At 40.9% G+C, this 22,132-nt stretch overlaps 1 protein-coding gene across 7 annotated transcripts in view; it reads right to left on the minus strand.

The window, feature by feature from the left end:
- Positions 1 to 1,318: 1,318 nt before the first annotated feature.
- LDAH (lipid droplet associated hydrolase) overlaps positions 1,319 to 22,132 on the minus strand; it is a 97,527-nt gene continuing 76,713 nt past the window's right edge. For 3 of the 7 annotated variants that reach the window (XM_082641819.1, XM_082641820.1, XM_082641821.1), the window contains 2 exons: positions 16,894 to 16,976; positions 1,319 to 3,695 (listed from right to left, as the gene is read on the minus strand). In XM_082641819.1, the coding sequence (XP_082497945.1) occupies positions 3,504 to 3,695; positions 16,894 to 16,976 (275 nt within the window). In that variant the 3' untranslated portion in view covers positions 1,319 to 3,503. Of the gene's footprint in view, positions 3,696 to 8,294; positions 9,530 to 14,243; positions 15,915 to 16,893; positions 16,977 to 22,132 lie in introns of those variants that run through there. The other 4 variants (XR_014295816.1, XM_082641823.1, XR_014295815.1 and 1 more) reach the window with 3 other exon arrangements.

The raw sequence follows: 22,132 nt of genomic DNA on the forward strand, positions 1-22,132 counted from the left end.
ATTTAATAGAGCATCTACCAGGCAGGGTGCTAAATACTATATGCAAGACCTCGTTTGACCCCGTTAAAGACAAACAAAAACCCTTCCGAAGTCCAAAAGCTAACGTACTTTCACAGATGAGGGCCAGTGGGGGAGTGAAGGAGAGGGCGCTGGGAGGTTGTGCCTCCGAACATCACAAACCTGATAAATGACAGAGCCATGATTTGAACCCCAGTCTTCACTTACTTCCTAGAAGAAGTAATTCACTTTCTGGAAAAGAAGCAATAAGAGACAGATGCAGAAGGAGAGTGTGTTTTTTTTAAAAGTAATTATTTGTATACATTTCAAAATCATCTCAAGCTTACAAAAATGCTGCAAGAACAAAGAACTTTTTTTTCTCTGAACCATTTGAGAGTAAATTGACATAATGCCCCATGGCTCCCCGACACTTGTGTGTCTTCAGTACAAATAAGGACATTTTCCTACTTGTCCACAATACAACCAGTGAGATCAGAAAAGTAACATTGGTCTCTTATTCCCAGCTAATCTTCAGATCCCATTCAATGAAGTTTTGCAAACTGTCCCAACAGTTTTTTTTTAATAACAAAAACATCTAATCCAGAATCAGGTATTATATTAAGTTGTTGTGTCTCCTCACGTCTGGAATTAAATTTAATTTTAATATAATGTAGGATAACGAAAAGTCAAGGCTTTGGAGGTCACTGGCTCTCCAAGGGTTGAGTGGAGAGGCCAATGGTGAGAGGGCTGCTGCCTTGGACACCTGGCCACGAAAAGCCACAGGGGCTGCCTCTGGAGATTCTCCCCCATGGTCCAGAGCAGACTGGGAACAACTGGTCATGATTTCCAGTTTAGGCCTTTCACTCAGCCCTAGATAACCCCAGATGAAGTTATTAAATCTTTGACAAGGGCCATTCAAGTGGCTGACCAGGATACACAGGCAGAAATGCTTCTGGAAAATGGATTTCATCCACTGCTTACCAACTTTAGTCTTTTATTTTTTATTATGATGATGTTTAATAATAATTATTATTAATATAGCCAGTCTTGATTGAGAAGATACTCTTGGTCAGGCATTGTGCTAGATGCTTTCATTTAATCATCCCATTGAATTCTTCCACAATATGAGGTACATATTATTATTAATCCTATCTTATAAATGAGGACACTGAGGCATGGAGAAATTAGATGAAGTTGTCTAAAATCACACAGACAGTAAGGCCTCCAGAGTTCACATACCCTATCACCTCATACATATGCACGGAAACATTTTTGCTTAATTTCTAATGAAATAAAATGAACTTTAATCTCCTGAAGTCTGATTCTTCCTTCTCTAAAGGAAGCACTGAGAAAGTGGCTTTTCAATTTAACAGAGAGACTCTGACCTGAGTCTAACTCAGGAGGATGCTGAGATTGTACCCCTCCTCCCCCAACACACAGAGATCAGGCCAGGCAAGGTCAGAAAGTGTGGGTAAAACACTTATTTTGAAAATTCATTTGGTGCTTAGATGATAAACAGGAAATTTACTTTATCATTTTACTTCTTATCATTTTTTAAGCTCTGGTAACCTTTGGTTTATCAGACATAATTTCATACATGTGGACTCCTGAAATAGGAAGTAATGTTGTAAAGTCACGCTAAAAGAAAAGCTGGGTGTGTTACTCTTCATTCCAGTAGCATGACTTACCCAGTACTTGCTTAGTACTACTGAGCATCTCCTGTATGCAAGGCACTTCAGAGCCATGAGACCGAGCTCCTAACATCAGATTTCTAGAAGGCCTCCCTACACAGCTGCCAATAAGGACTCTGTATGCAGCCCTGCGTCAGTGGCTTAGGCATCTACCGGCTCCTTTCCGGGGCCAAGAGCACTGCTTGCCTGGAGTTTGGCTCCTCCCCTCTGAGAAGTCATTTGCTCTGACATGGCAGCCATGCCAAAGGGTCATAACTCATACAACACTCACCACTGGGCTGGCACATATCAGAGGTGAATCTTTCATCAGGGGGCTTTAGGTTTTGAGAAGAAGGACAACATCCCATTGTCCTTAAGGAATAGGACACCGTGAGGGATTTCCTCTAGGAGAAAATGGAATGTTTCTATCTATCATCAACCATCTCTGCAGTCAGTGGGACTTACTGGCTCCTAAGGTCCCAAGATTGTGTCAATTTAGGGAAGGAAGCAATATTGTTGGCCTGCTCTAGGGCAGAGAACAAGTTTCTTCTTTACTGGACCTCAAGGTGCCCGGAGAGGGTGAATTCACATAATTTAATGGGTTGTTTTGATTCATTAGTAAAACAATTTCTTTCCAACTAACAAAACTAATGGAGAAATCATTTATGGTAATTCTCTATTCAGCAATTTAAAGATGCCCTTTCAAAAATTACTTACTAGAAGATTTTCAGAAGAAAAGAATCATAACGTAGCTAACAATCTATCCACAATGCCTTTATAGTACTTGGTTCATTGCTGGTCCTCAGTGGAGTTTCACTGAAAAAAATCACAGAAGGGGCAGTTGCATGTGGCAGGTATAAGGCTGATCTGGGACAGCCTAGGGCTCCCCACCCTGGCTCTGGAGAAGAGAAGCCTGCAGGGAGCTCACAGCCAGAGCTTGCTGGCTGTCTGTGGAGGAAGGCAGAATTGGGATCCTTCAATAACTCTTATTAGTTGTTAGTTGACCAGAGGAATGTCTGACGAGCTTTATTTGCTGACTACAGCAGGCAGATGGGGAAGTCACACTCCTCGGGAAAGGAGACAAGCAGTGCTTCCCCTGCCATTGGCTCTGCTGGGGCTTGTGCCACTGGCGGCCAGAGAGAAGGCTGACTTGGTGGTTTGAGACATGCTGCAAGGTAGTAACAGGTGGGTTGTGCAGACTGTCCTGATACCCAGTCTGATTCTGATGATCTCAGCCAAGACCTGAGCAAAGTTAGTCTGGGCTGATCTTCAGCTTCTGTCCTTAAGAGAGACCCAGGTCCACTGCCAAGATCCACTGCTCATCACTTCCTGCTACTGGACTTGAGTGTATCCTTCTCATGATCTCATATGCTTCACATATCCGACTACACACTTAACATTCAGCAGTCTCTTACATTTTCTAGTAGGTCTTTCATAATTTTCTCTAGGGGAGCCTATTCTACATTGTAACTCAATTAAAATCAACTAACTTTAGATTTCCTTTTGTCTGCAAGGATCTTGCCTACCAAAATAAACTGTATGGTGCCACTGGGCATCTCGTGCAAACATAAGAGACTTTGTTTAGATCAGTGTGTTCCCTGAGTCTTGGAAAATGTGTTGTTAATCCTATGGAATATTGATCAACTGTGTTTATTTCAGTCTGTAGCATGGGGAGCTGGGAGCTGATAGTTTTTAAGCCAAGAAGGTCTCACTTTTTTTCTCTTCTAATATCCAACATTAAAATTAAACATTTACCTACTAAGTATACCACTTACTACTAAGTACACCTACTGCCTTTATGTACTAGCTGTCAGTGCTTGCTCATTGTGTCAGTAGTTATATTTTGGACAGATCATCCTTTAGCCAGTCAGCTACCATGTCTGCCATTTCCTGGTAAAAATTGAGGATAAAATCATGAGGTATTTTTCTCTCACAGAGTCGAATATCTCCTTCTGGAAAATCTTTCTTCATGTCTTCATAGTACTCTTTTGGACACCAAGCATCTATAGTACCATAGTAAAATGTAAGCTAGAAGACAAGACAGAAACATTTTATTAGAAAACACTTCCCCTCCCAACACGGCTATGACACCAGCAACCTGTAATGCTTTGAAAACAGCTCCTGCACCTGGCCCTATAAGCGAGTCCCAAGGCTCCCTCCAGAGAGTGGCTCTCTCAAGGCAGTGAGCTTTCATGGTTTATGGGAGCGAACCTTGGCATCTGATGGAAAGAAACACATGTAGGGAGAGCTTGGTGTGATACATCACCCATGATTCACTAAAAGGACTCGCCAGCAAAGTTGTGCATGTTGAGGTTGAGATGGACACTGGAGAGATGGCCGATGAGGGCAAGGAAGAGTTACTGAGGCATAATCACTGAGTAACTAGTAACCATTCATTATACACTTAATAGTTTTCACACAGCCACATGCTAGGCACATGGGACATGTTTGTTGGATGGATGCAAAGATAAGTAAGATGGACTCTGCTTCTTAATGTAGCAGATGAAATGTTATCAGAACTCTGAGAGTGACTACGACATTTCTAGGAATAGGTTCCAGGTAGCAGGAGAGTGTGCTGATTCAGTGGGGAGGTGTTACAGTCATACTTCAGGTGACAGCAAGCAGGCTGGATGGAGACAGAGCTTCCTTTGAGGCATTACTAAGACACTTATTGACTATTGATCTGTACCAATCCCTGATACACATACACACACATGTTCATGCATACACATGTATGTATATACACATACAAATGTGTACATATGCACACATATGTGTACATACATATGGGCACATAAGCATATATACACCACCTATGTATATATAAATATGTATATATGTGTATATATGTGCATTTATGTGTATATACACATATACATTTATAAGTGTATACACACATGCATCTTTATCTCTACGTCTAGCTCTAAGCTGCTGTTCTTCACTGAAAATCTATGTTCTACTTCTGTATTTCTGAAAAAAAAAAGGCAACAAAAGTGAAATCCTATTCAGAAGGGTACATACTGGTAATTTCTACCAAAAATCCCCCAAAACTAAATTTTAAGCCCCCTATGACATCTGTTATCACTGAAAAAAAAGTTATGCTGTAAGTGGTTAGTTATAGTCACTTGTAGTTTCCATAACACACCAAATTTGTTCACTCATTCAAACACTTAATCATTAATCTATTCAGCAAATACTTATTGAGCATCTACTCTGTATTAGGAACCTGGAAAACAGATAATAAGACAATCTCTGGGGGAGGGAAGGACTGGAGGCACCACGTACACAAGACAATTAGCCCAGATAAGGGCATCTGGTGGGAACCAGTGGGCAGGAAAGGTTCCCTAGAGCACTGATGTCCAAGTTGAGTCTTCAAGTTGGGGGAGCACACTGTGGGGAGTATACCAAGCAAATAAAAAGTATGAAGGAGCATGGCACGCTTGGGAATTGGAAGTAATTTAAAATGGCTGGGCTTCCCTGGTGGTGCAGTGCTTAAGAATCCGCCTGCCAATGCAGGGGACACAGGTTCGAGCCCTGGTCTGGGAAGATCCCACATGCCGTGGAGCAACTAATTCCGTGCGCCACAACTACTGAGCCCACATGCCATAACTACTGAAGCCCGCGCACCTAGAGCCCGTGCTCCACAACAAGAGAAGCCATCGCAATGAGAAGCCCGCGCACCACAGCCAAGAGTAGCCCTCACTTGCTGCAACTAGAGAAGGCCCGCGCACAGCAACGAAGACCCAACACAGCCAAAAATAAATAAATTAATTAATTTTAAAAAAAAAGGCTGGAATATGGGAGATAAGTCTGGAGAGCTGGTGGAGAGAGATGAAGTCATGAACAGCCTCTGTGCCCCACCAAGGAGGTTGTACCTTGTTCTGAAGTCCACAGGAGCTAACAAAAGACTTCACACAATGAAGTGATGTGATTAAGTCTGTATGGTAGGAAACTTACTCCAGCTGCAGTGACGAAGAGATTGGAGGGGATCAAGCAGAGGCGGGAGGAGGATATGGGAAATATGTGTTATTGCCCACTGGATAATTTTCTACTTGGATCATTAAATCCATTATCTGAATATGGACAGGTGAGGTCACTCTTATAAAAATACCAGCTTTTATTACAGTAATGTTATGATGTAACCAACATTTAAAGAGATGGTTAATTAAAAAACACTTTAAGGAGGAGAATATTTAATGTAGTACTCCAGAGAGTCAATTACTAACACATAAACTTTGAGTTGTAGACTTATTCCAAAACACTTCATAGGGATTTTTCTGGCTTTCACCTGGGCTTTGGTTTTGAAAGCTTACAAGGATCTGTGGCTCACAGATTTCTCACTGAATTTCCTCTTCCTACTCCCCTGTTTTTGTCACTACAACCATTTCTGGGCATGCCTGAGGTCCCAAGCCACACTTCATTTTGCCAGGGCTCTCAGCAGTGTATGAAGTTCCTTTTGATTCCTGGAGAACAGGAGAGCCTGGCAGTTGCCTGGTTCTTTCTTCCTGGTGCCGGTCTCTCTATAGCTCTAAAATGCTGCAACCTCACAACCAGTGGGTGACTATTCTGGCCAGCTGTGGAAAAAATCAATTTCTCAGAATTTCTCAGCAACCACCCTGCCACAGCTTCCCCTTGCAATACTGCTGGGAGTACCAGCTGTCCGCAGGCATTCATGATCTACCAATAGGGCTAATAACTTTAGATTCTCTCTAAACCACTCCCTACTCTTAGCACCAAGAATCCTTTAAATTATATCTAGGAAACAGCGTCTGGAGCAGTCATCATGCACAGTTGTTCAGCACTTCCTCAGAGTATGAAACAGTGTGGAGAAATCTAGAAATGCGAAATGCAGGCTTGGGCTCGTGTCCTTCAGGTCTGTTCTTCTGCTCCGCAGCATGCTCTTGCCCGAAGACACTGGGACACTGAGACGGGTACTGTGGGAGTCCTCACACCAGTACAAGCTATGGTGGTGAGGTCTTGTGAAAAACCCTAATACAAAAGGGTCAATTAGAAGGAAAGCAGGGCAGGAAAGACCTCCCCCAGTGAAGTCGCTTTGACAAGGAGGGAAGCATCACTGTGGCACCTGCTGTTACTTTCCGCCTAACTCTTCAAAGACTATTTCTATGGAGTGTTTCCTTTTCAGTGAGGCAATGACAACTGGAACTGTCTCCATTGAGAAATCCATCTTGATGAGCCTTAGCACTGGGGAAACGCCATTCCTTCCCTCATGCGTGAAGGTATCAGATAGTTGAGCAGGAGTAATAAATATGGATTACAGGAACCCACCCCTACCTTCAGGTATCAAGAGACAAGTCCTGTCCAAGTAGTTATGGGGCACGCGCTGCCCAAGGCATATGCTAGGAACCTCAACATAAAGTGACGTCAGTGTTCAAGACAGCATAACAATGAGGATCATAGATTTCCCATATGTTCATCTGATTTTACCTCTCAACCCTCCATACTGTAATCATTTTGAGGGGGCTGTATTTGGTTACATTTCTAAGTGATAGTGGGGTAAGGTCTTTTTGTTTTGTTTTGTATTGTTTATTTAAGTTCTTCTTCAGAAGGGCTCTGTAAGAAAATCTTGGCTTACAAGTCAAACACGTGGTTATTTCTATTGCCTTTGCATACACTGGCTCAAGATACTTCCTGATCCCTACAGATTATAAGTCACAGGCAATAGATCCAAACAGAGGACTCTGCACCTGTAACCTGAAACAGGAAACTGGAAAAGTATGGGGTGTGTGGTGGTAGTGGTGGAGGACGGGGAAGGACAGGTGAGGTATAAAGAAAGAAATAATCGGACACCAAAGCATAGTGGTGAAGAGTGTACACTACTACTACGTTGATATGTAAAAATGATTCGCAGCAAATAACTATGACCTGATGAAAACTGAGAATGATTTGCCAGGCTCTATGCTAAGTTTTGTGTTCACTGAGTCCTTATAATAATATTCTGAGGAAGGTATTTTATTCCTGTTTTACAGAAAAGGAAACTTAGGCTTAGAGAGACTAACTTGCTTAAGTTGAAACAATTAGTGAATATAACCCAGTGAAAAACTGAGTTATAAATCCAGAGATGGCATTCCTAATCAGTACCTTTTACTTCTATTTACAATTAAGAATAAACTGAACCATGGTATGAAAACACAAATCTGAAGACTGAGAGGTCTTAAACTGGTTATGAAAACTACCTGAATGTGACAATCACCGACACGCACAAAGTTGATGTATACAGTTCTTCTGGGGTGCTGAATGCCATAGGGGTGATGAAAATACTGGAATTGTTAACCAAATCTCAGGCTATCAGAAGGATGTTTAAATCAAATGTTTACAAGAAAATAAATTATTTCCTATAGTTTATTTCTCCTTGGCACTTGCTTTGATATGGATGAGAGTTGATAAAGAGTATACATTATTGAGATGGAAATTATTCTATTTCCAAGTTGTTATGTTAAGTAATCGTTTCTCCATTAAACACATTTAATTTTTTCAATTCTAGGTTTTGATTGCCCAGAATTTTGCTTTTCTCTGCGTACCTTCTACAGTAAGGTGGAATTATGGTTACTGTGATAACCATAGTTATCACAGATAGTCTCTGTGCTCACAGATATATTTTCCTTTAACTCTTCAGTTGCCCCTAAGGAGACATGTCCCTGTTAAAATGTCCCTGCAAATTGTTGCAGCTTGCCCCCATAGAGCAGCCACAGTTGTCTTTTCCAATGACCTTTTTTTTTTTTTTTAACTTTTTGCTCCTGAAACTGCAGATTCCCAGCATTTCCACCCAAAATGACCCTAAAACTATCTCCCATCTGGCACTGGCTAAATGGCTGAAATTCAGAGTAAGACAGCTCTGCCCTGGAGAAGCTCCAGAGTAGCGAAGAACTCAGGCATGTACAAGCTGGCCCTTAAACACAACAGGCAGAGAGAGGTACGAACAAAGTACTGTAGGAGCCAGAAGCAGGAAAACCTGACTTCTGCCCTGATTGATGCAACAAAGCTTTGTTTTAGTACTCATTGAGTTGCGGGCTTTTATGCATTACTCATAGAGGATTTATTTTAAGAACAAAAGACGTATTAGAAACCACCTTATGATACAAGTTTATATATTTGATTTAGCTAATAACTAACAAAAATCACTTCCAATGATATATCAACATCTTAAAATATTAAACATGAAAAAAGCCACACACAGAAGTCTCTATCTGGTGATAATAAATATTATTCAGCTATAAAAAAAGAAGGAAATCCTGCTGTTTGCGAAAACATGGATGGACCCTGAAGATATTTTATGCTAAGTGAAGTCAAACAAAGACAAATATTGTATGATCTCACTTACATGTGGAATCTAAAACAAAAAAACGAATTTACAGAAACAGAGAACAGACTGGTGGTTATTAGTGGCAGGGGGTAGGGGGTGGAGGAAACAGGTGAAGGCGGTCAAAAGGTATAAACTTCTAGTTATAAGATAACAAAGTTCTGGGGATGTAATATACAGCATGGTGACTATAGTTAACACTATACTGTATATTTGAAAGTCATTAAGAGAGTAGACATTAAAAGTTCTCATCACAAGAAAAAAAACTAATTAAGTGAGGTGATAGATGTTTATTAAACTTGTGATAATCACTGGGCAATATATACATGTATTAAATCATTATGTTGTACACTTTAAACTAATACAATGTTATGTGTCAATTCTATCTCAATAAAACTGGAAAAACAATCTCTATCTGAATTACTTCTTTCTATTCAGTAGTTGACTAGGACTACAGGCATCACAGGAATTGCTGGGCAAGAGCAACAGGCTGCCGCTTCTACCCTCCCCGTGAAGTCAGACACTTAAGCCTCGACCCTGCAACCTTAAAGGAGACATAAGCATCTCCTTTCAGTTATTTGAAAATCCCATCCCTCTCAGGAACAGAGAGGTAGCAGTCACAAAGCTTTAACAGTTCACTGCAGCCTTTCTGAGCAACCATTTTTAAGAACTTGAACAACTGCTGAAGAAAGGGAGATAGTTTAGAAAATTCATTTTCCGATTTACCTTGTTTCCTTTCTTTATCTAGAACTGGCTCAATTCCCATTCTTAAAAAAATGAGAATTAGGGCTTCCCTGGTGGTGCAGTGGTTAAGAATCCACCTGCCAATGCAGGGGACACAGGTTCGATCCCTGGTCCAGGAAGATACCACATGCCACGGAGCAACTAAGCCTGTGTGCCACAACTACGGAGCCTGCGCTCTAGAGCCCGTGAGCCACAACTAATGAAGCCTGAGCACCTAGAGCCTGTGCTCCGCAAAAAGAGAAGCCACTGCAATGAGAAGCCTGTGCACCGCAAGGAAGAGTAGTCCCCACTCACCGCAACTAGAGAAAGCCTGCGTGCAGCAACGAAGACCCAAGGCAGCCAAAAATAAAATAAATTAATTAATTTTTTTAAAAAGGGAATTAAAATCCCTAAAAATTAAAAGAAGTGGCTGAGGACAAAGGTGAGCACACAATCCTTCACAAGCACCGAGCCCTGCTCCCCCTGAAGGCATCTAGGGGAGCAGTGGGAATTGGGTGCGAAAGGAGTAGGAAGTCCAAGCGGGTTAGGGACTGGGCTACCCTCCAGTAGCTGGAACAATCATGCAACAAAAGCCCTGCAAAGTGGGGCTCTCTTCTTTCTGCGTGATTCAAGTGTAAAGGGCCAGAACCTGTTCATTCCCAAACGTAAGTCACTGCTCCTTCCAGAGTAACTAGCTTCATCTCTTTCTTACCTGGGTCTGGAGTGAGAAGCTGACCCAAGGCCTCTATCTTCCTCTGGTGAGGCACTGGGAGCAAGTTTATCCTCCTGTGCTTCTGGTTCTCCCTGGTTATATGGCTCAGGAAACTGGCAGATGTGCCGGGAAGGGTCTTGCTTAACTAACTTAGAGAAATGGCCAATTGCAGCTCATCTGAATTCTCCGTACTGGGCCCAAGTCCTGGTAAAGTTTAAGTACTACTGTGTCTTCCTTCACTGCTGTTCCTATACAACATCTCCCTTAGGCATTTTATGGGAAGCAGTGGCCAGAATGGGATTGGGGCATTCCAGGGTCACTTGGCTACATATTTAATATTACCAAAATCTTTCATTATAGAATGAAAATATCTGAAGGGGTGCGCAGGGGGAGGAAAAGTTAGGCAAAGTCTTTTTAAAGTACTCAGAGGCATATCTAGGATATAACTAACTTTGTAATAATAATAATAAACTTCTACTGAATGCTTAGTACATGGCCAGACACTCTTGCAAGGTCTTTATATGAATTGCATATAGCATTATAGTTTTGGAACAACTGTATGAGAATAGATAGTATTATTAAACCATTTTATTGATGAAGAAAGGAGACACAGTGAGGTCAAGTAACTTAACCAAGGCCACGTAAGTAAGCAAATGGTGGAGCTGGAGTTGGAAGCTCAGGCTGTACCTCTGAAGACTCTGCTCCCTGATCACGCTCCACTAGAAAACTCAAGGGTATGCTGACACAAATGAGTGCCTAAAATGAAGCTCTCAAGGTCAAAATGGTTGAGATACAAACAAACCTATCTATTTCCAGGATGATTATGATATTCTGAACAGGCTTCAAATTAAACAGGCAGAACTAACACAATCAGTTTCAGACCGAGGTTGGCGGAAAGGCAGTCCTGGTTAGCTGGTCCAGAGAGCACATCCTATGCTCCGCTAAGCGGGACGCGTGCATGTCCGAAGGATTTGCATGCCCAGATCTGCAAACAACTGTGCAACGTTTGTTTGTTCCCAAAGGCAACATGCGCCTCTGGGCTCAGGCGGGCTAAGCAGGATGGGGAGAGCCGTAGCAGAGGGGTCCCTGTTCCTGAGGACACCCTGCCCCTTTCCCAACCACACTGTTGGCCCCAGCCTGGCCCTCTGGGGGCAGGGGCAGCACCACTTTGCAGGAAGTCCTTCCACCGCTGCCTACCTTCATCAGAAAGCAGCGTCTCATGTGCTCTCGCTGGGAACAATTTCAGACCCCTATTGACTGATAGTGATGTTCAGATTTGGTCTGGCAGTAGCACACACCAGCTGTTTCCATAAGCCTAGGCCAAGGATGGTCACGGCAGTTTAGAATTTCCCTCCTAAGTGAGTTTTAAATGAAAACTTTTAAGTTTCTAAACCAAACACTAATTCACTTTTCTTTGAATGAGAATACATCCCCTTATAGCTGAGAACAATGACAGAATGGGAATGCTGACCTCCTATTTGCCTCAGACACACCAGGTGCCTCCTAATGCAGAGCATACCCCAGCGGCTCCCAGAAGGATTGGGACTGGGGTGGTGAAAATGTACAGCTGATTCTCTTACTTTGGTTCATTCCATCCTGGTTCTCATTCCCGTCCCTCCCCCCTCCATTTCCGTCTTATTCATTAGTTCCTCTCCTTCCTCCCAACCTTTAAACGTGTTCCCCAAGGGTCAGCCTTTAGATGTATTCTCTCCTTATACTACATACTTCCTTGGGTTACTATTTCCATGCTCATGACTCCAAATATATCCTCCTCATTCCCAAATCAAAATTCAGCCCAGATTCCTCTTCTAGGCTTCACACCCATATATCCAGCTACCTGCCAGACATGTGTCCCCCTGGATGTCCCACAGGTATCTCAAACAAAAGTACCAAAATGAACTACTTTCTCAACCAGCTCCCACAACTTGCTGGCACTTCTTCTCCCATATTCCCTATCTTGTTACAAAATCCAAATACAGAGAAATAATCTTAAGACTCCATCTCCATTCTCTCATATCCTATGAGTACTAAGTGTCTTTGATTCTACTTTCCAAATCTTTCCAAATTCTACCCCTTCTTTATCCCCAATTCCACTGCCTTAGTTCTTGTAAAAGTCTTCTAAACAGTTTTCCCACTTCAAATTTCATTCTTTTCCAACATTCTGATACACATTTCCCCCCAAATAATTCCTCTCATTGGTTAATCTAGCCACATTCCTAGGACTAACTGATATGAACTGGCACCTCTGAAACTGGCTGTTTGTTCACAGATGGCATATGTTCTGATGGGTCAGTGGTTATGTCATATGGTTGTCAAACATTCTGAGTATCACCCTGATTATTACCCCCTTCCTTAAATCCTTCAATGGTTCCCTAACAACTCAAAATAGTCTCTTTAGTATAGCATATCATGGCTTCTTGTTCTCAGGCTAGTGGCCAAACCACAATACCATACTCCCTAACCTTCTCTAGTGCCTCAAAGCAACTTCTTCACCTGGGATCTACAGGTCCACGCAGTTTCATGGGTAGATGCAGTGGCAGTTGAGGGGAGCGGAGTAATGTAAACTTGGATGGGAAAAAGAATATATCATTTCTTTTGCTAACCTCTAACAATAATTTAGTATTTCCTTCAATTATGAATACAGGCAACAAACCACAGAAATATTAGAAATACCTATCTTTTGTCATCTATAAAATTACTGACATTTTCAAATTACAGTAAAATTGTTTTAAGTAACTAAAAGTTTATGCACATCACTACATATTTACAATAGTAATTCTGACTGCTATTATATCTCATTATTTAGTTTGTTAATAAAGATGCACAAATTATATATCACAAATTTGCTTTTAATATATTTTGATAACTATACTTCAAAATAATTTTCTTTGGTAATCTCATGTATTTATTTCATGCACTTAAAAATATTATTCTGAGAAGGAGTCCACACACGACACAGCTGGAGAGGACCACGGCACAAAAAAGGCTTAGAATCTGTAACAATTTTCCTGTCCATCCATCTAGTATACATCTATTGATTGTTCACCAGGTATCATGCATTGTGCTAGGCCACAGGGATACCAGGATGAGAAAAACCTTCAAGGTGGGTGAGAGGGGAAAACCGACTGTTTAAATACTGTGTGATAAATGCAATATTATAACTTTACATATGGAGCCATGGGAGCCGAGGGGAGGGACTTCTAACCAAAACCAGGGGCTGGGGAAGGCCTCTTAAAGATGACAATGGAGGGCTTCCCTGGTGGCGCAGTGGTTGAGAGTCCGCCTGCCGATGCAGGGGACGTGGGTTCATGCCCCGGTCCGGGAAGATCCCACATGCTGAGGAGCGGCTAGGCCCGTGAGCCATGGCCACTGAGCCTGTGCATCCAGAGCCTGTGCTCCGCAAAGGGAGAGGCCACAGCAGTGAGAGGCCCACGTACCGCAAAAAAAAAAAAAAGCTGACAATGGAGCCAAGTCTTAAAGGACAGGTAGAATTTAGTCAGGTGAAGAAAGAACACAACCTATGATGCCATAGGCCCTACTATATGCTTTTGGAAACAACTGAGTCTGACATATTTGCTTCAGGAAAGGGAAATAACCTTATGCAGTGCTGCAGCACTGTCTGACACCGTCTGTAAAGTCTCTAGACCTTGGAAAGAAGGAAGGGAGACAATCAGCTCCGGAGATTTTTCAGAGTTAAAAAGGTGCATTTCCCTCAAGAAGATAAAAAGTTCTCTTCATGTGGAAATTCAGTGGTAAAAAATATGAATTTAGAACCAAAGTCTGATGATTATGATATAATAACTATATATAACTAATATATTATATTATTCTCCTCTAGAGGAGGAGAAAGGATCCAAAAGCCATCCACGTGTGGTAGTAGAGTGACTGTTTTTAGACTAAATCTCCTGTGGCTTCCTGACTGGATGGCACAAAGATACATTTTCCAGAACTGTTTTAAAAGTTGAATAATAGATCTATTTAACGATTTTTGCAACGAAAAGTGTGGCTCAAAACATCTTTACAGTGGACAGTCCTGGAGAGGCACAAAGCTTCTGAATGCTTATATGTGGGCAGGAATGAGACAGAGTATCCTTGACTAGAATATTTAAAGTAGGGATATGTCTAGTCTTGGGAACTGATTTTCAAGTCTGACTAATTATCAGGGTTGTTTGGAAGGCAGGGGAAAATGCCCACTATTTTGCTAGAACTATGTGCCCTTTTAAGTTTCCTTACTTTCTCAAGCAGACTGAGACATATGTTGATTCAACTTTTACCAATATTAAATTACAGCATGTTTCCATTTTTTTTCATTACAGAAACAAAAAAATTGCAATAAACTTCCTGTCTTTCTATACCTCATTTCACTTAGGAATTGGAATTGTATTATTCTCATGGAGAGTTCAAACTTAGCCGGTAGAAAGGACATTCAATTAATCGCAGGTAGTTGTGCATCATTAAACTAAACAATGCCTTGCTTTCCCAAACTCCACAAGTACATGTCATGTTATCTTAAAAACAAAATAAAACCATTCCCTGTAGTTGGAAAAGTTTAGTCCTGTGACCGTGTGTTAATATTAACCTTGAAATGCCTGCCATCTACCATTATACCCCCATATTTCTCCCACAAAAGTGTCAGTAAAGTATGGTCCTGACACGGTTACCATGAGCAGCCCTCTATCTGGGAATGATTACACTTGCATATGGATTTAACTTAGGACAGGAATAAGTTAGCACCTTCCTTTGACCTCCTTCTGAGCACAACATACAAACAGAATCCAGGAATGATGAGTACTTTACAGCAGCTGGCTTCCACAGGTGGTAAGACGGGCTTTGACACATGATGGGTCTAGTCATTCAGCAAGTGTGAGTTTTGGAAATGAGCATCCGCCAGTCTTATTATTAACTGGGAACTGAGTTGTTTTTATGAACTTCCAGCCTTGAGAACTTACAGCTTTGAAAGAAATTCACTTATAATTTAACTAAAAAATAAAATACTGTTTTTCTTGCATTTTCACGTACATCAATGAGTGGAAACAGTTGAAAGCCCTGGAAAGAGGGTCGTTATGAGGCCCCAACCTCCTCCATTCAGCTAATGAGGGTTTCCTCTGTCTTCAAAATTTCAGTCTCTGGCCAATTGCTATTTTAGAAATATGATGACCACTATGGCCATAAGACAAACACAGACTGGCACTCTCAAAAGTCCTCTCTGGGTGAAGCTACGATAGATCGATATTCTAAAAATATTGTTTTAAGAACATATACATTTCTTGCTTTAAGATAATTGTATTGGGAGGTTATAGAAATATGAATTAACACTATAGGCAAGTTTAAGTCAAATGTCTCAAAGTTTATGAAGAGATTCTAAACCCAGCAGGATATCTAAGATTTTACTTGCAGATTGTAGGTTCCTGGGCCCTGTAAGAGTTGGTCACTCAGTGGGCCTCGTTTCATTGCATCCAGCAGATGTCATGGTTCAGCACTGGACTGCAAAGCTCTATATTAGCACAGTCCAACAGAAATACAAAGGCACACAGTAATTTAAAAATTTCTAGTAACTACATTTAAAAAAAGTATAAAGGAATGAAATTGCTTTTAATAATATATATTATTTACCCCCACGCATCTAAAATATTATCATTTCAACAGGTAATCAATATAAAAATATTAATGAACTGTTTTACTTATTTTTTTGGTACTAAGTTTCTGAAATCCAATGTGTATTTTACACTCATGGCACATCTCAATTCAGAGTAGCCACAAATAACCACATGTGGCTAGTGGTTACCGTGTTAGATGGTACAGCTCTATCCTATTCAGCTGTACAGACAGACAGCTGTATGGACAGACAGCCAAATGATGCCAGGGGAGTACCAGGGCCACCTTAACTCTAGGGTGCTTAGACATATTCTAAACCATGGCCCCTCACAGTTTCAGAAACTGTGCTTCCAAATACACCTGTGTTAAGATTCTAGCACTTTACAGCAGCAACTCAAAAATGCTAAATATTTCAATTGTTGCCTTTCTGCACCTGCTCGTATAGAAACCTCGCCTTGGTGTCAGCTGGGCATTCCTACTCTAATGCACTGGAGAGTAAGAGAGACGGGCTCACTGGGTCATCAGATCATAGGCATGTTAGTTCTTTTCCAATGTTTCGCTTATATTTTAATGTAACTCATTTCTTCCATAAATATTATTGAGAGTCTTTTCAGGACAAAGCTCTAGAGAGAAGTATCGATTCTAAAAATAAACCCAACAAAAACAAGTGTCAAAACACATTTAAGTAACTATGTAGTCAGCTTTACTTACTTTCTATGCAACTTTCAAGGACTGCCTTAATGTTAACTAGAAGTAGAACGTGATCTGAAATTTACAAACCCTTGAGGTCTTAACAGATTCTAACCAACTCTAGCCTTTCATCCTCAGTAAGTATTTCTGCCCATCGACTTACTTCCTTGCAGCAATAAAGTGATTACCTTAGATAAATGTTCCTTTATGGTTTCATTGTCTCTCTTCACCACCTCCATCATTTCTTGGCTCCCAAGGTAGGCAGCATTAACTACATTAAAAAAAAAAAGGCAAACACTTAGAATATATAGAACAAACACAAATGTCAAATTAATTATAGTATACTCCTGTTTTACTCTTTTCTTTTGCCAAGTGCTATGTGATGTGAGATATTAGTGAGGCCAAGAGAGGCATGTGAGTCAGCAACCTGCACTGTCTCTGGAAACAGGAGCATGCCGTGTGGAATAATCTCTCTCACCCTCACCTGGCTTTCTCAAAAGCAGCGATAGCAGTATGATGGCCTAATGTCAGATACCACAGCAGATGTGTGTGATCATACCCGGTCAAGGCATTTTTATGACTTAAGGATTAGAATCACAAAGTTTGATAGATAAGTCATGTATACCGGGGAAACCACCCATAGTTATGAACATGAAACCATCTTGATAATTTTTTAAAAAGGACACAACTAAAAAGAATGTTTACTTTAAAACAGGTTTAAGTGATCTTTAAGAGTTGCTTACGAGGGCTAGTTCTATTATACTGACTGCGGAATGAGCAGAGTGACCCTCAGTTTCAAGATGTCAAATAACTGAGAAAAAGGAAGAATGCCAGAGATAACGTGAATTTATGTGATTTTCTGGTGCTGCTACACAAATTTTCATTTGATTCTTTGTGCCTTGGATCCTACTTTGATTGGTGTTATTATTGTTACTTTGCTTTCTTTTCGGCATCATCTGCCTATTTGTCTTTTATTTTTAGTCTTTTGTCATTTTGTTTTAAGTATGTCGCTTGAAATCATAAGTAGATTTCTTTAAAAACAAAATTTAAAGTCTCTCTCTCTTAAATAAAGGGACTTAACATACTCATGTATACTGATATAAAAAATATTTGGTCTGACTCCAGTCAGTAGGCAGAATAAAGTAAATAATAAAGTTCACAGCAGGAATTAATGAAATAGAGACCAGAAAAACCATTGCGAAACTAAATGAAACTAAAATTAAGTTCAATAACTGATAAATCTTTAGCCAGACTGATCAGGAAAAAAATGTGAGAAGACATAAAACATTACCAGTATCATGAAAGAGAAATGACAACCCTTCAGATAATAGACATCAAAAGGATAATCAAGTAATTTTGTGGACAACTTTATGTCATGAAATTCAATAACTTAGATGAAACAGCCAGTCTGCCCAAAGACACAAATTTGAAGCTTACTTAACAATAAATAGATAACCTCAATCGTCTTATATCTATGAAAGAAATTAAATTTGTAATTTAAAGCCTCTCCACAAAGAAAACTCGGGGGCAAGATGAATTCATTGGTCCACTCTACCAAACATTTAAGGAAGAAATAATATTGATTTTAAATAAATTCTTCCACAAATGACTACACACATATAGATATTTAATTTTTGACAAAGGTAGCATTTCAGAGCAGCAGAAAACAGGTGGTCTGTGGTAGGCAGAATTCCCAGATGACACAAATACTCCTTGCCCTTTTACAATCCTTCCCTTCTGAGTGTGGGTGAAACCTGTGAGTATGATGACATATTACTCCCATGACTAGGTTATGTTATAAAGTTGAGACGACTTTAAGGGAGATTATCCCAGTGGACCCACCCTGATCACACGAGTCCTTCAAAATTTGAGTTCTCTCTGGCTAGTGGCAGAAGAAGAAGTCACAGATTCAAAGCACTAGAAGGATTAAATGCACCACTGGTGGTTTGAAAATGGAGCTCATGTGAAAAGGACCTGAAAGTGACCTCCAGGAGCTAAGAGGGACCCCTGGCTGACAGCCAGCAGGAAAATGGGGACTGCAGTCAAAAAGCCACATGAACTGGATTCTGCCAACAACCTGAATGAGCTCAGAAGTGGACTGTGGGATATGCAGGGGTATAAAAGAGGCTTCTGAGATCGAGGCAATGGTGATCCTTGAGCTGAGTGGGAGTTATATGGGAGCTTGCTTTCTGATAATTCATGGAGGTAAACATTTATGTCTTAAGCACTTTTCTGTAGTGTTGAATTGGAAAAAATATAAACATTCAAAAAACTTGTAAGGAATCTTACATTTCTAAAAGTAAATTTTTCATCAGGGAATGTACCTCACCTCACCTTTATTCTTATTCTTGTTTTTCCTGGTAATTTCCCATCCAAGTGTACTCTTTTGTTGTTTGTTTTTAGAAAGTAGAATACCAGTTTCCTTTCCAGTAATTGCTCCAAGGAAGCAATTTTCTTTTTCTTTCCTCAAAAATGCTCATAGGGCTTCCCTGGTGGCGCAGTGGTTGAGAGTCCGCCTGCCGATGCAGGGGACACGGGTTCGTGCCCCGGTCTGGGAAGATCCCACATGCCGCGGAGCGGCTGGGCCCGTGAGCCATGGCCGCTGAGCCTGCGCATCCGGAGCCTGTGCTCCACAGCGGGAGAGGCCACAACAGTGAGAGGCCCGCGTACCGCAAAAAAAAAAAAAAAAAAAAAATGCTCATAACACAGCACAGTGGTCAGAAACAATACTACTAAATGGAAGTGTAATTTCCTAAGGGGAAAACACATTTCTCCTGGCAATGACCATCGACAGCATTCCTGGAAACCCAGCTGATTTCAGTTTCAAGCACCATAGTGAAGGAAATATCTAGGAGCAGGAGTAATGGAAACAGAACACGAAGGGAAGAGAATGGTTTAGAAGAATGGTACTTATTTACTTTTATTTCCTTAAAAATCTAAATACAGGTGTAATAAAAACCTCACTGAGTCTAATGTTCTATTTTATTTGCTATCATCATCTTCTGAAATCTGCTTAGTGTTTAAATATCACTACAGGACATCAACTCACAGTGGAGTGGTTAAGGAACGAAATGAGTGAGGGCTAAAGTTGGAGGACCAATAGGACATTCATCTCACAGGCTAAACGGTACCACTAAATTCTCCAAGTACACATAATCTACAACAGAAGGCTGCCTTCTGTCTAACTCAGTCACCTATCTTGATGCCATTTTGTCTGTCTGGAAAATTCCCAACTCATCTTCAAGTCCAAATTCATTTGTCTTCTCCCTTACTTATCTAGATAGAACTAATTTCTCCTTTTCTTGGTACCATTCCTGACCTGTATCTGTATTCATAACAGTCGTAACTGTGATATGTTAAAATTCTTCACATTTATCTCCCCTACCATGCTATATATATATATATATATATATATATATATATATATATATATATATCAGCACCTATATTTCATTTATTATTCTCTCCAGTGATTATGCAAGTGCTTGGTTCATGGCAGCTGTGAGTTAAGGGCTGTTAAATAAAATAAATGGGAAGGGACTTGGCCAGTGTTTTTCTTTTTTGCGGGGGTAGGAGGGAAACGGGTCAGAAGGAAAAACCTGCTGCCTTCCTTGAAGTGGTGCAAGAGCTGACATCACAAGAGAGGCCAGAACACTGACATGGTAAGCCAAGCTGGCAGGTACTGGTATAAAACTGGGACAAATCATTGCAGGCAAGAGTGGCAATCTAAGAGCTTCTGTTGAGACTGGCCCCAAACTAGGCCACATAAAGCACTGGCCATAGCAGTGAGAGAAAATGCAGAGGGAAGAAAAACCACAATTCATGATACAATAGGAGGTTTGGGGGAGATGTATGTATAGTTTTCTGAAGTAGAACTTGGGGGTTGGAAGCCAAGTTGTCCTGCTGTTTTGGTGGTATGTGATCCAGTGCCATTAGCACAGTTTCACAGTAGAATGCCCCAGTTCGTTCAGTTTTGCCTTTATATTGGGGAGGGAGGATTGATGGTGCTGAAGCAAAGGGAATTACTTGAACTGGGCACAGTTTAATTAGGGCAGGTGAAATTTGGAGGTAGGAAATCTCCCATACATGGGTGTGTGCACTGCAGTGTAAAATGTGATTTTTACTCCTGGTCTGTTCTGACCAAGATATTATTTCTAGTCAGTTTAATTTTCTTTAAAATGGCTGTTAGGTTCTGTATGTCCAAAGTATGCCATAAGGTTTAGAAGAAAAAAACCAGTCTCTTAAAAAAATGCTCCTTACAAGATTTGCTGGATTAGAAAAAGGGTTTGGTATATTTACCTCCATGATGGGAGGGTGGCTGAGGACAGAAGCCACTAGTAAGCACACAAATAGAGGTAAACAGCAAAAAGTTTTCATTTAAATTCTCTTTAAAATAATAAGGGTAGTACTAATAATCATGGGAACCAAGACAGGCTCTCTTGTGGATAGGTGCATCTAGAGGTGCTCCCAAGAGGGTCTCCCATAAATAAACTGCAGACCCCAGTCTGAGGTGGTCTTGTCAGGGCTTGTGAAGCCCAAAGACACTCTGGAGGGGACATGGATGTGGTGGACTTTACTTATGGTGAAGAGGATGGAGTTAACTGTCTAGGTTACTAGTTAACTAGTATGGATGGAGTTAACTAGCTAGGTGTTTGGTAGGTCCATGGAAGATGAGTAGGTAGGTAGGTCCAAGACCATCTTGAAGTAGGGATGTAGTAAATACTAGTACCTACCCAAAAGCCAATAAAAAACCCCTCATTTCCTTGACAAGAGACATGGGAAAGTCAAAACATATGGCTTTTCCACAACCCTTATAGCTAGGGATATGGCCTAGTGTTGGCTACTAATGTAGAGGCAAGGTTCCTGGGGGAGGACTTCTCTTCCTAAATAAGCCAAAGCCTCATCAGGAATAAGCCTCTGCTTTTGCCCCATTTTCCTTAATTCCATCTGAATGTCAGACATGAGGCCTAGAGCAGCGGAAGTCATATGTGATCATGAGATGACGAGCATGAGGATAAATGGGCTGAGGACAAAGAGTGGAAATCTAGAAAGAACCCACATCCTTGATGGCACTGTTGAGATACTATTTATCTCTGGACTCTCCCCTTTATATTTCTTGGTGCATGAGAAAAATATCAATAGATCCCTATCTGTTTAGGCCACTGTAATTTAGTTTTCTGTTATCTATAGCCAAATTCAGTCTTAGCTAATAAAAGCAAATAAAAATGGGGTCTCTGGATTTTCTGGGTGTTTTTGGTTAACAGGGGTTGATGTTGTTGTCAACTTCCTATCAGATTCTGGTACTTGAGTAGCGGAGCAGGGTGGCATCAAGCCGTATCTATACATACTAGATCTTCCCTATAGGAGGGAAGAGGTAGGAGCTGAGTGCAAAAAAGCCGTTCCGGGCTTCCCTGGTGGTGCAGTGGT

The sequence above is a fragment of the Mesoplodon mirus genome (assembly GCF_964341445.2).
Source record: "Mesoplodon mirus genome assembly, chromosome: 14".
Lineage (NCBI taxonomy): Eukaryota > Metazoa > Chordata > Mammalia > Artiodactyla > Ziphiidae > Mesoplodon > Mesoplodon mirus.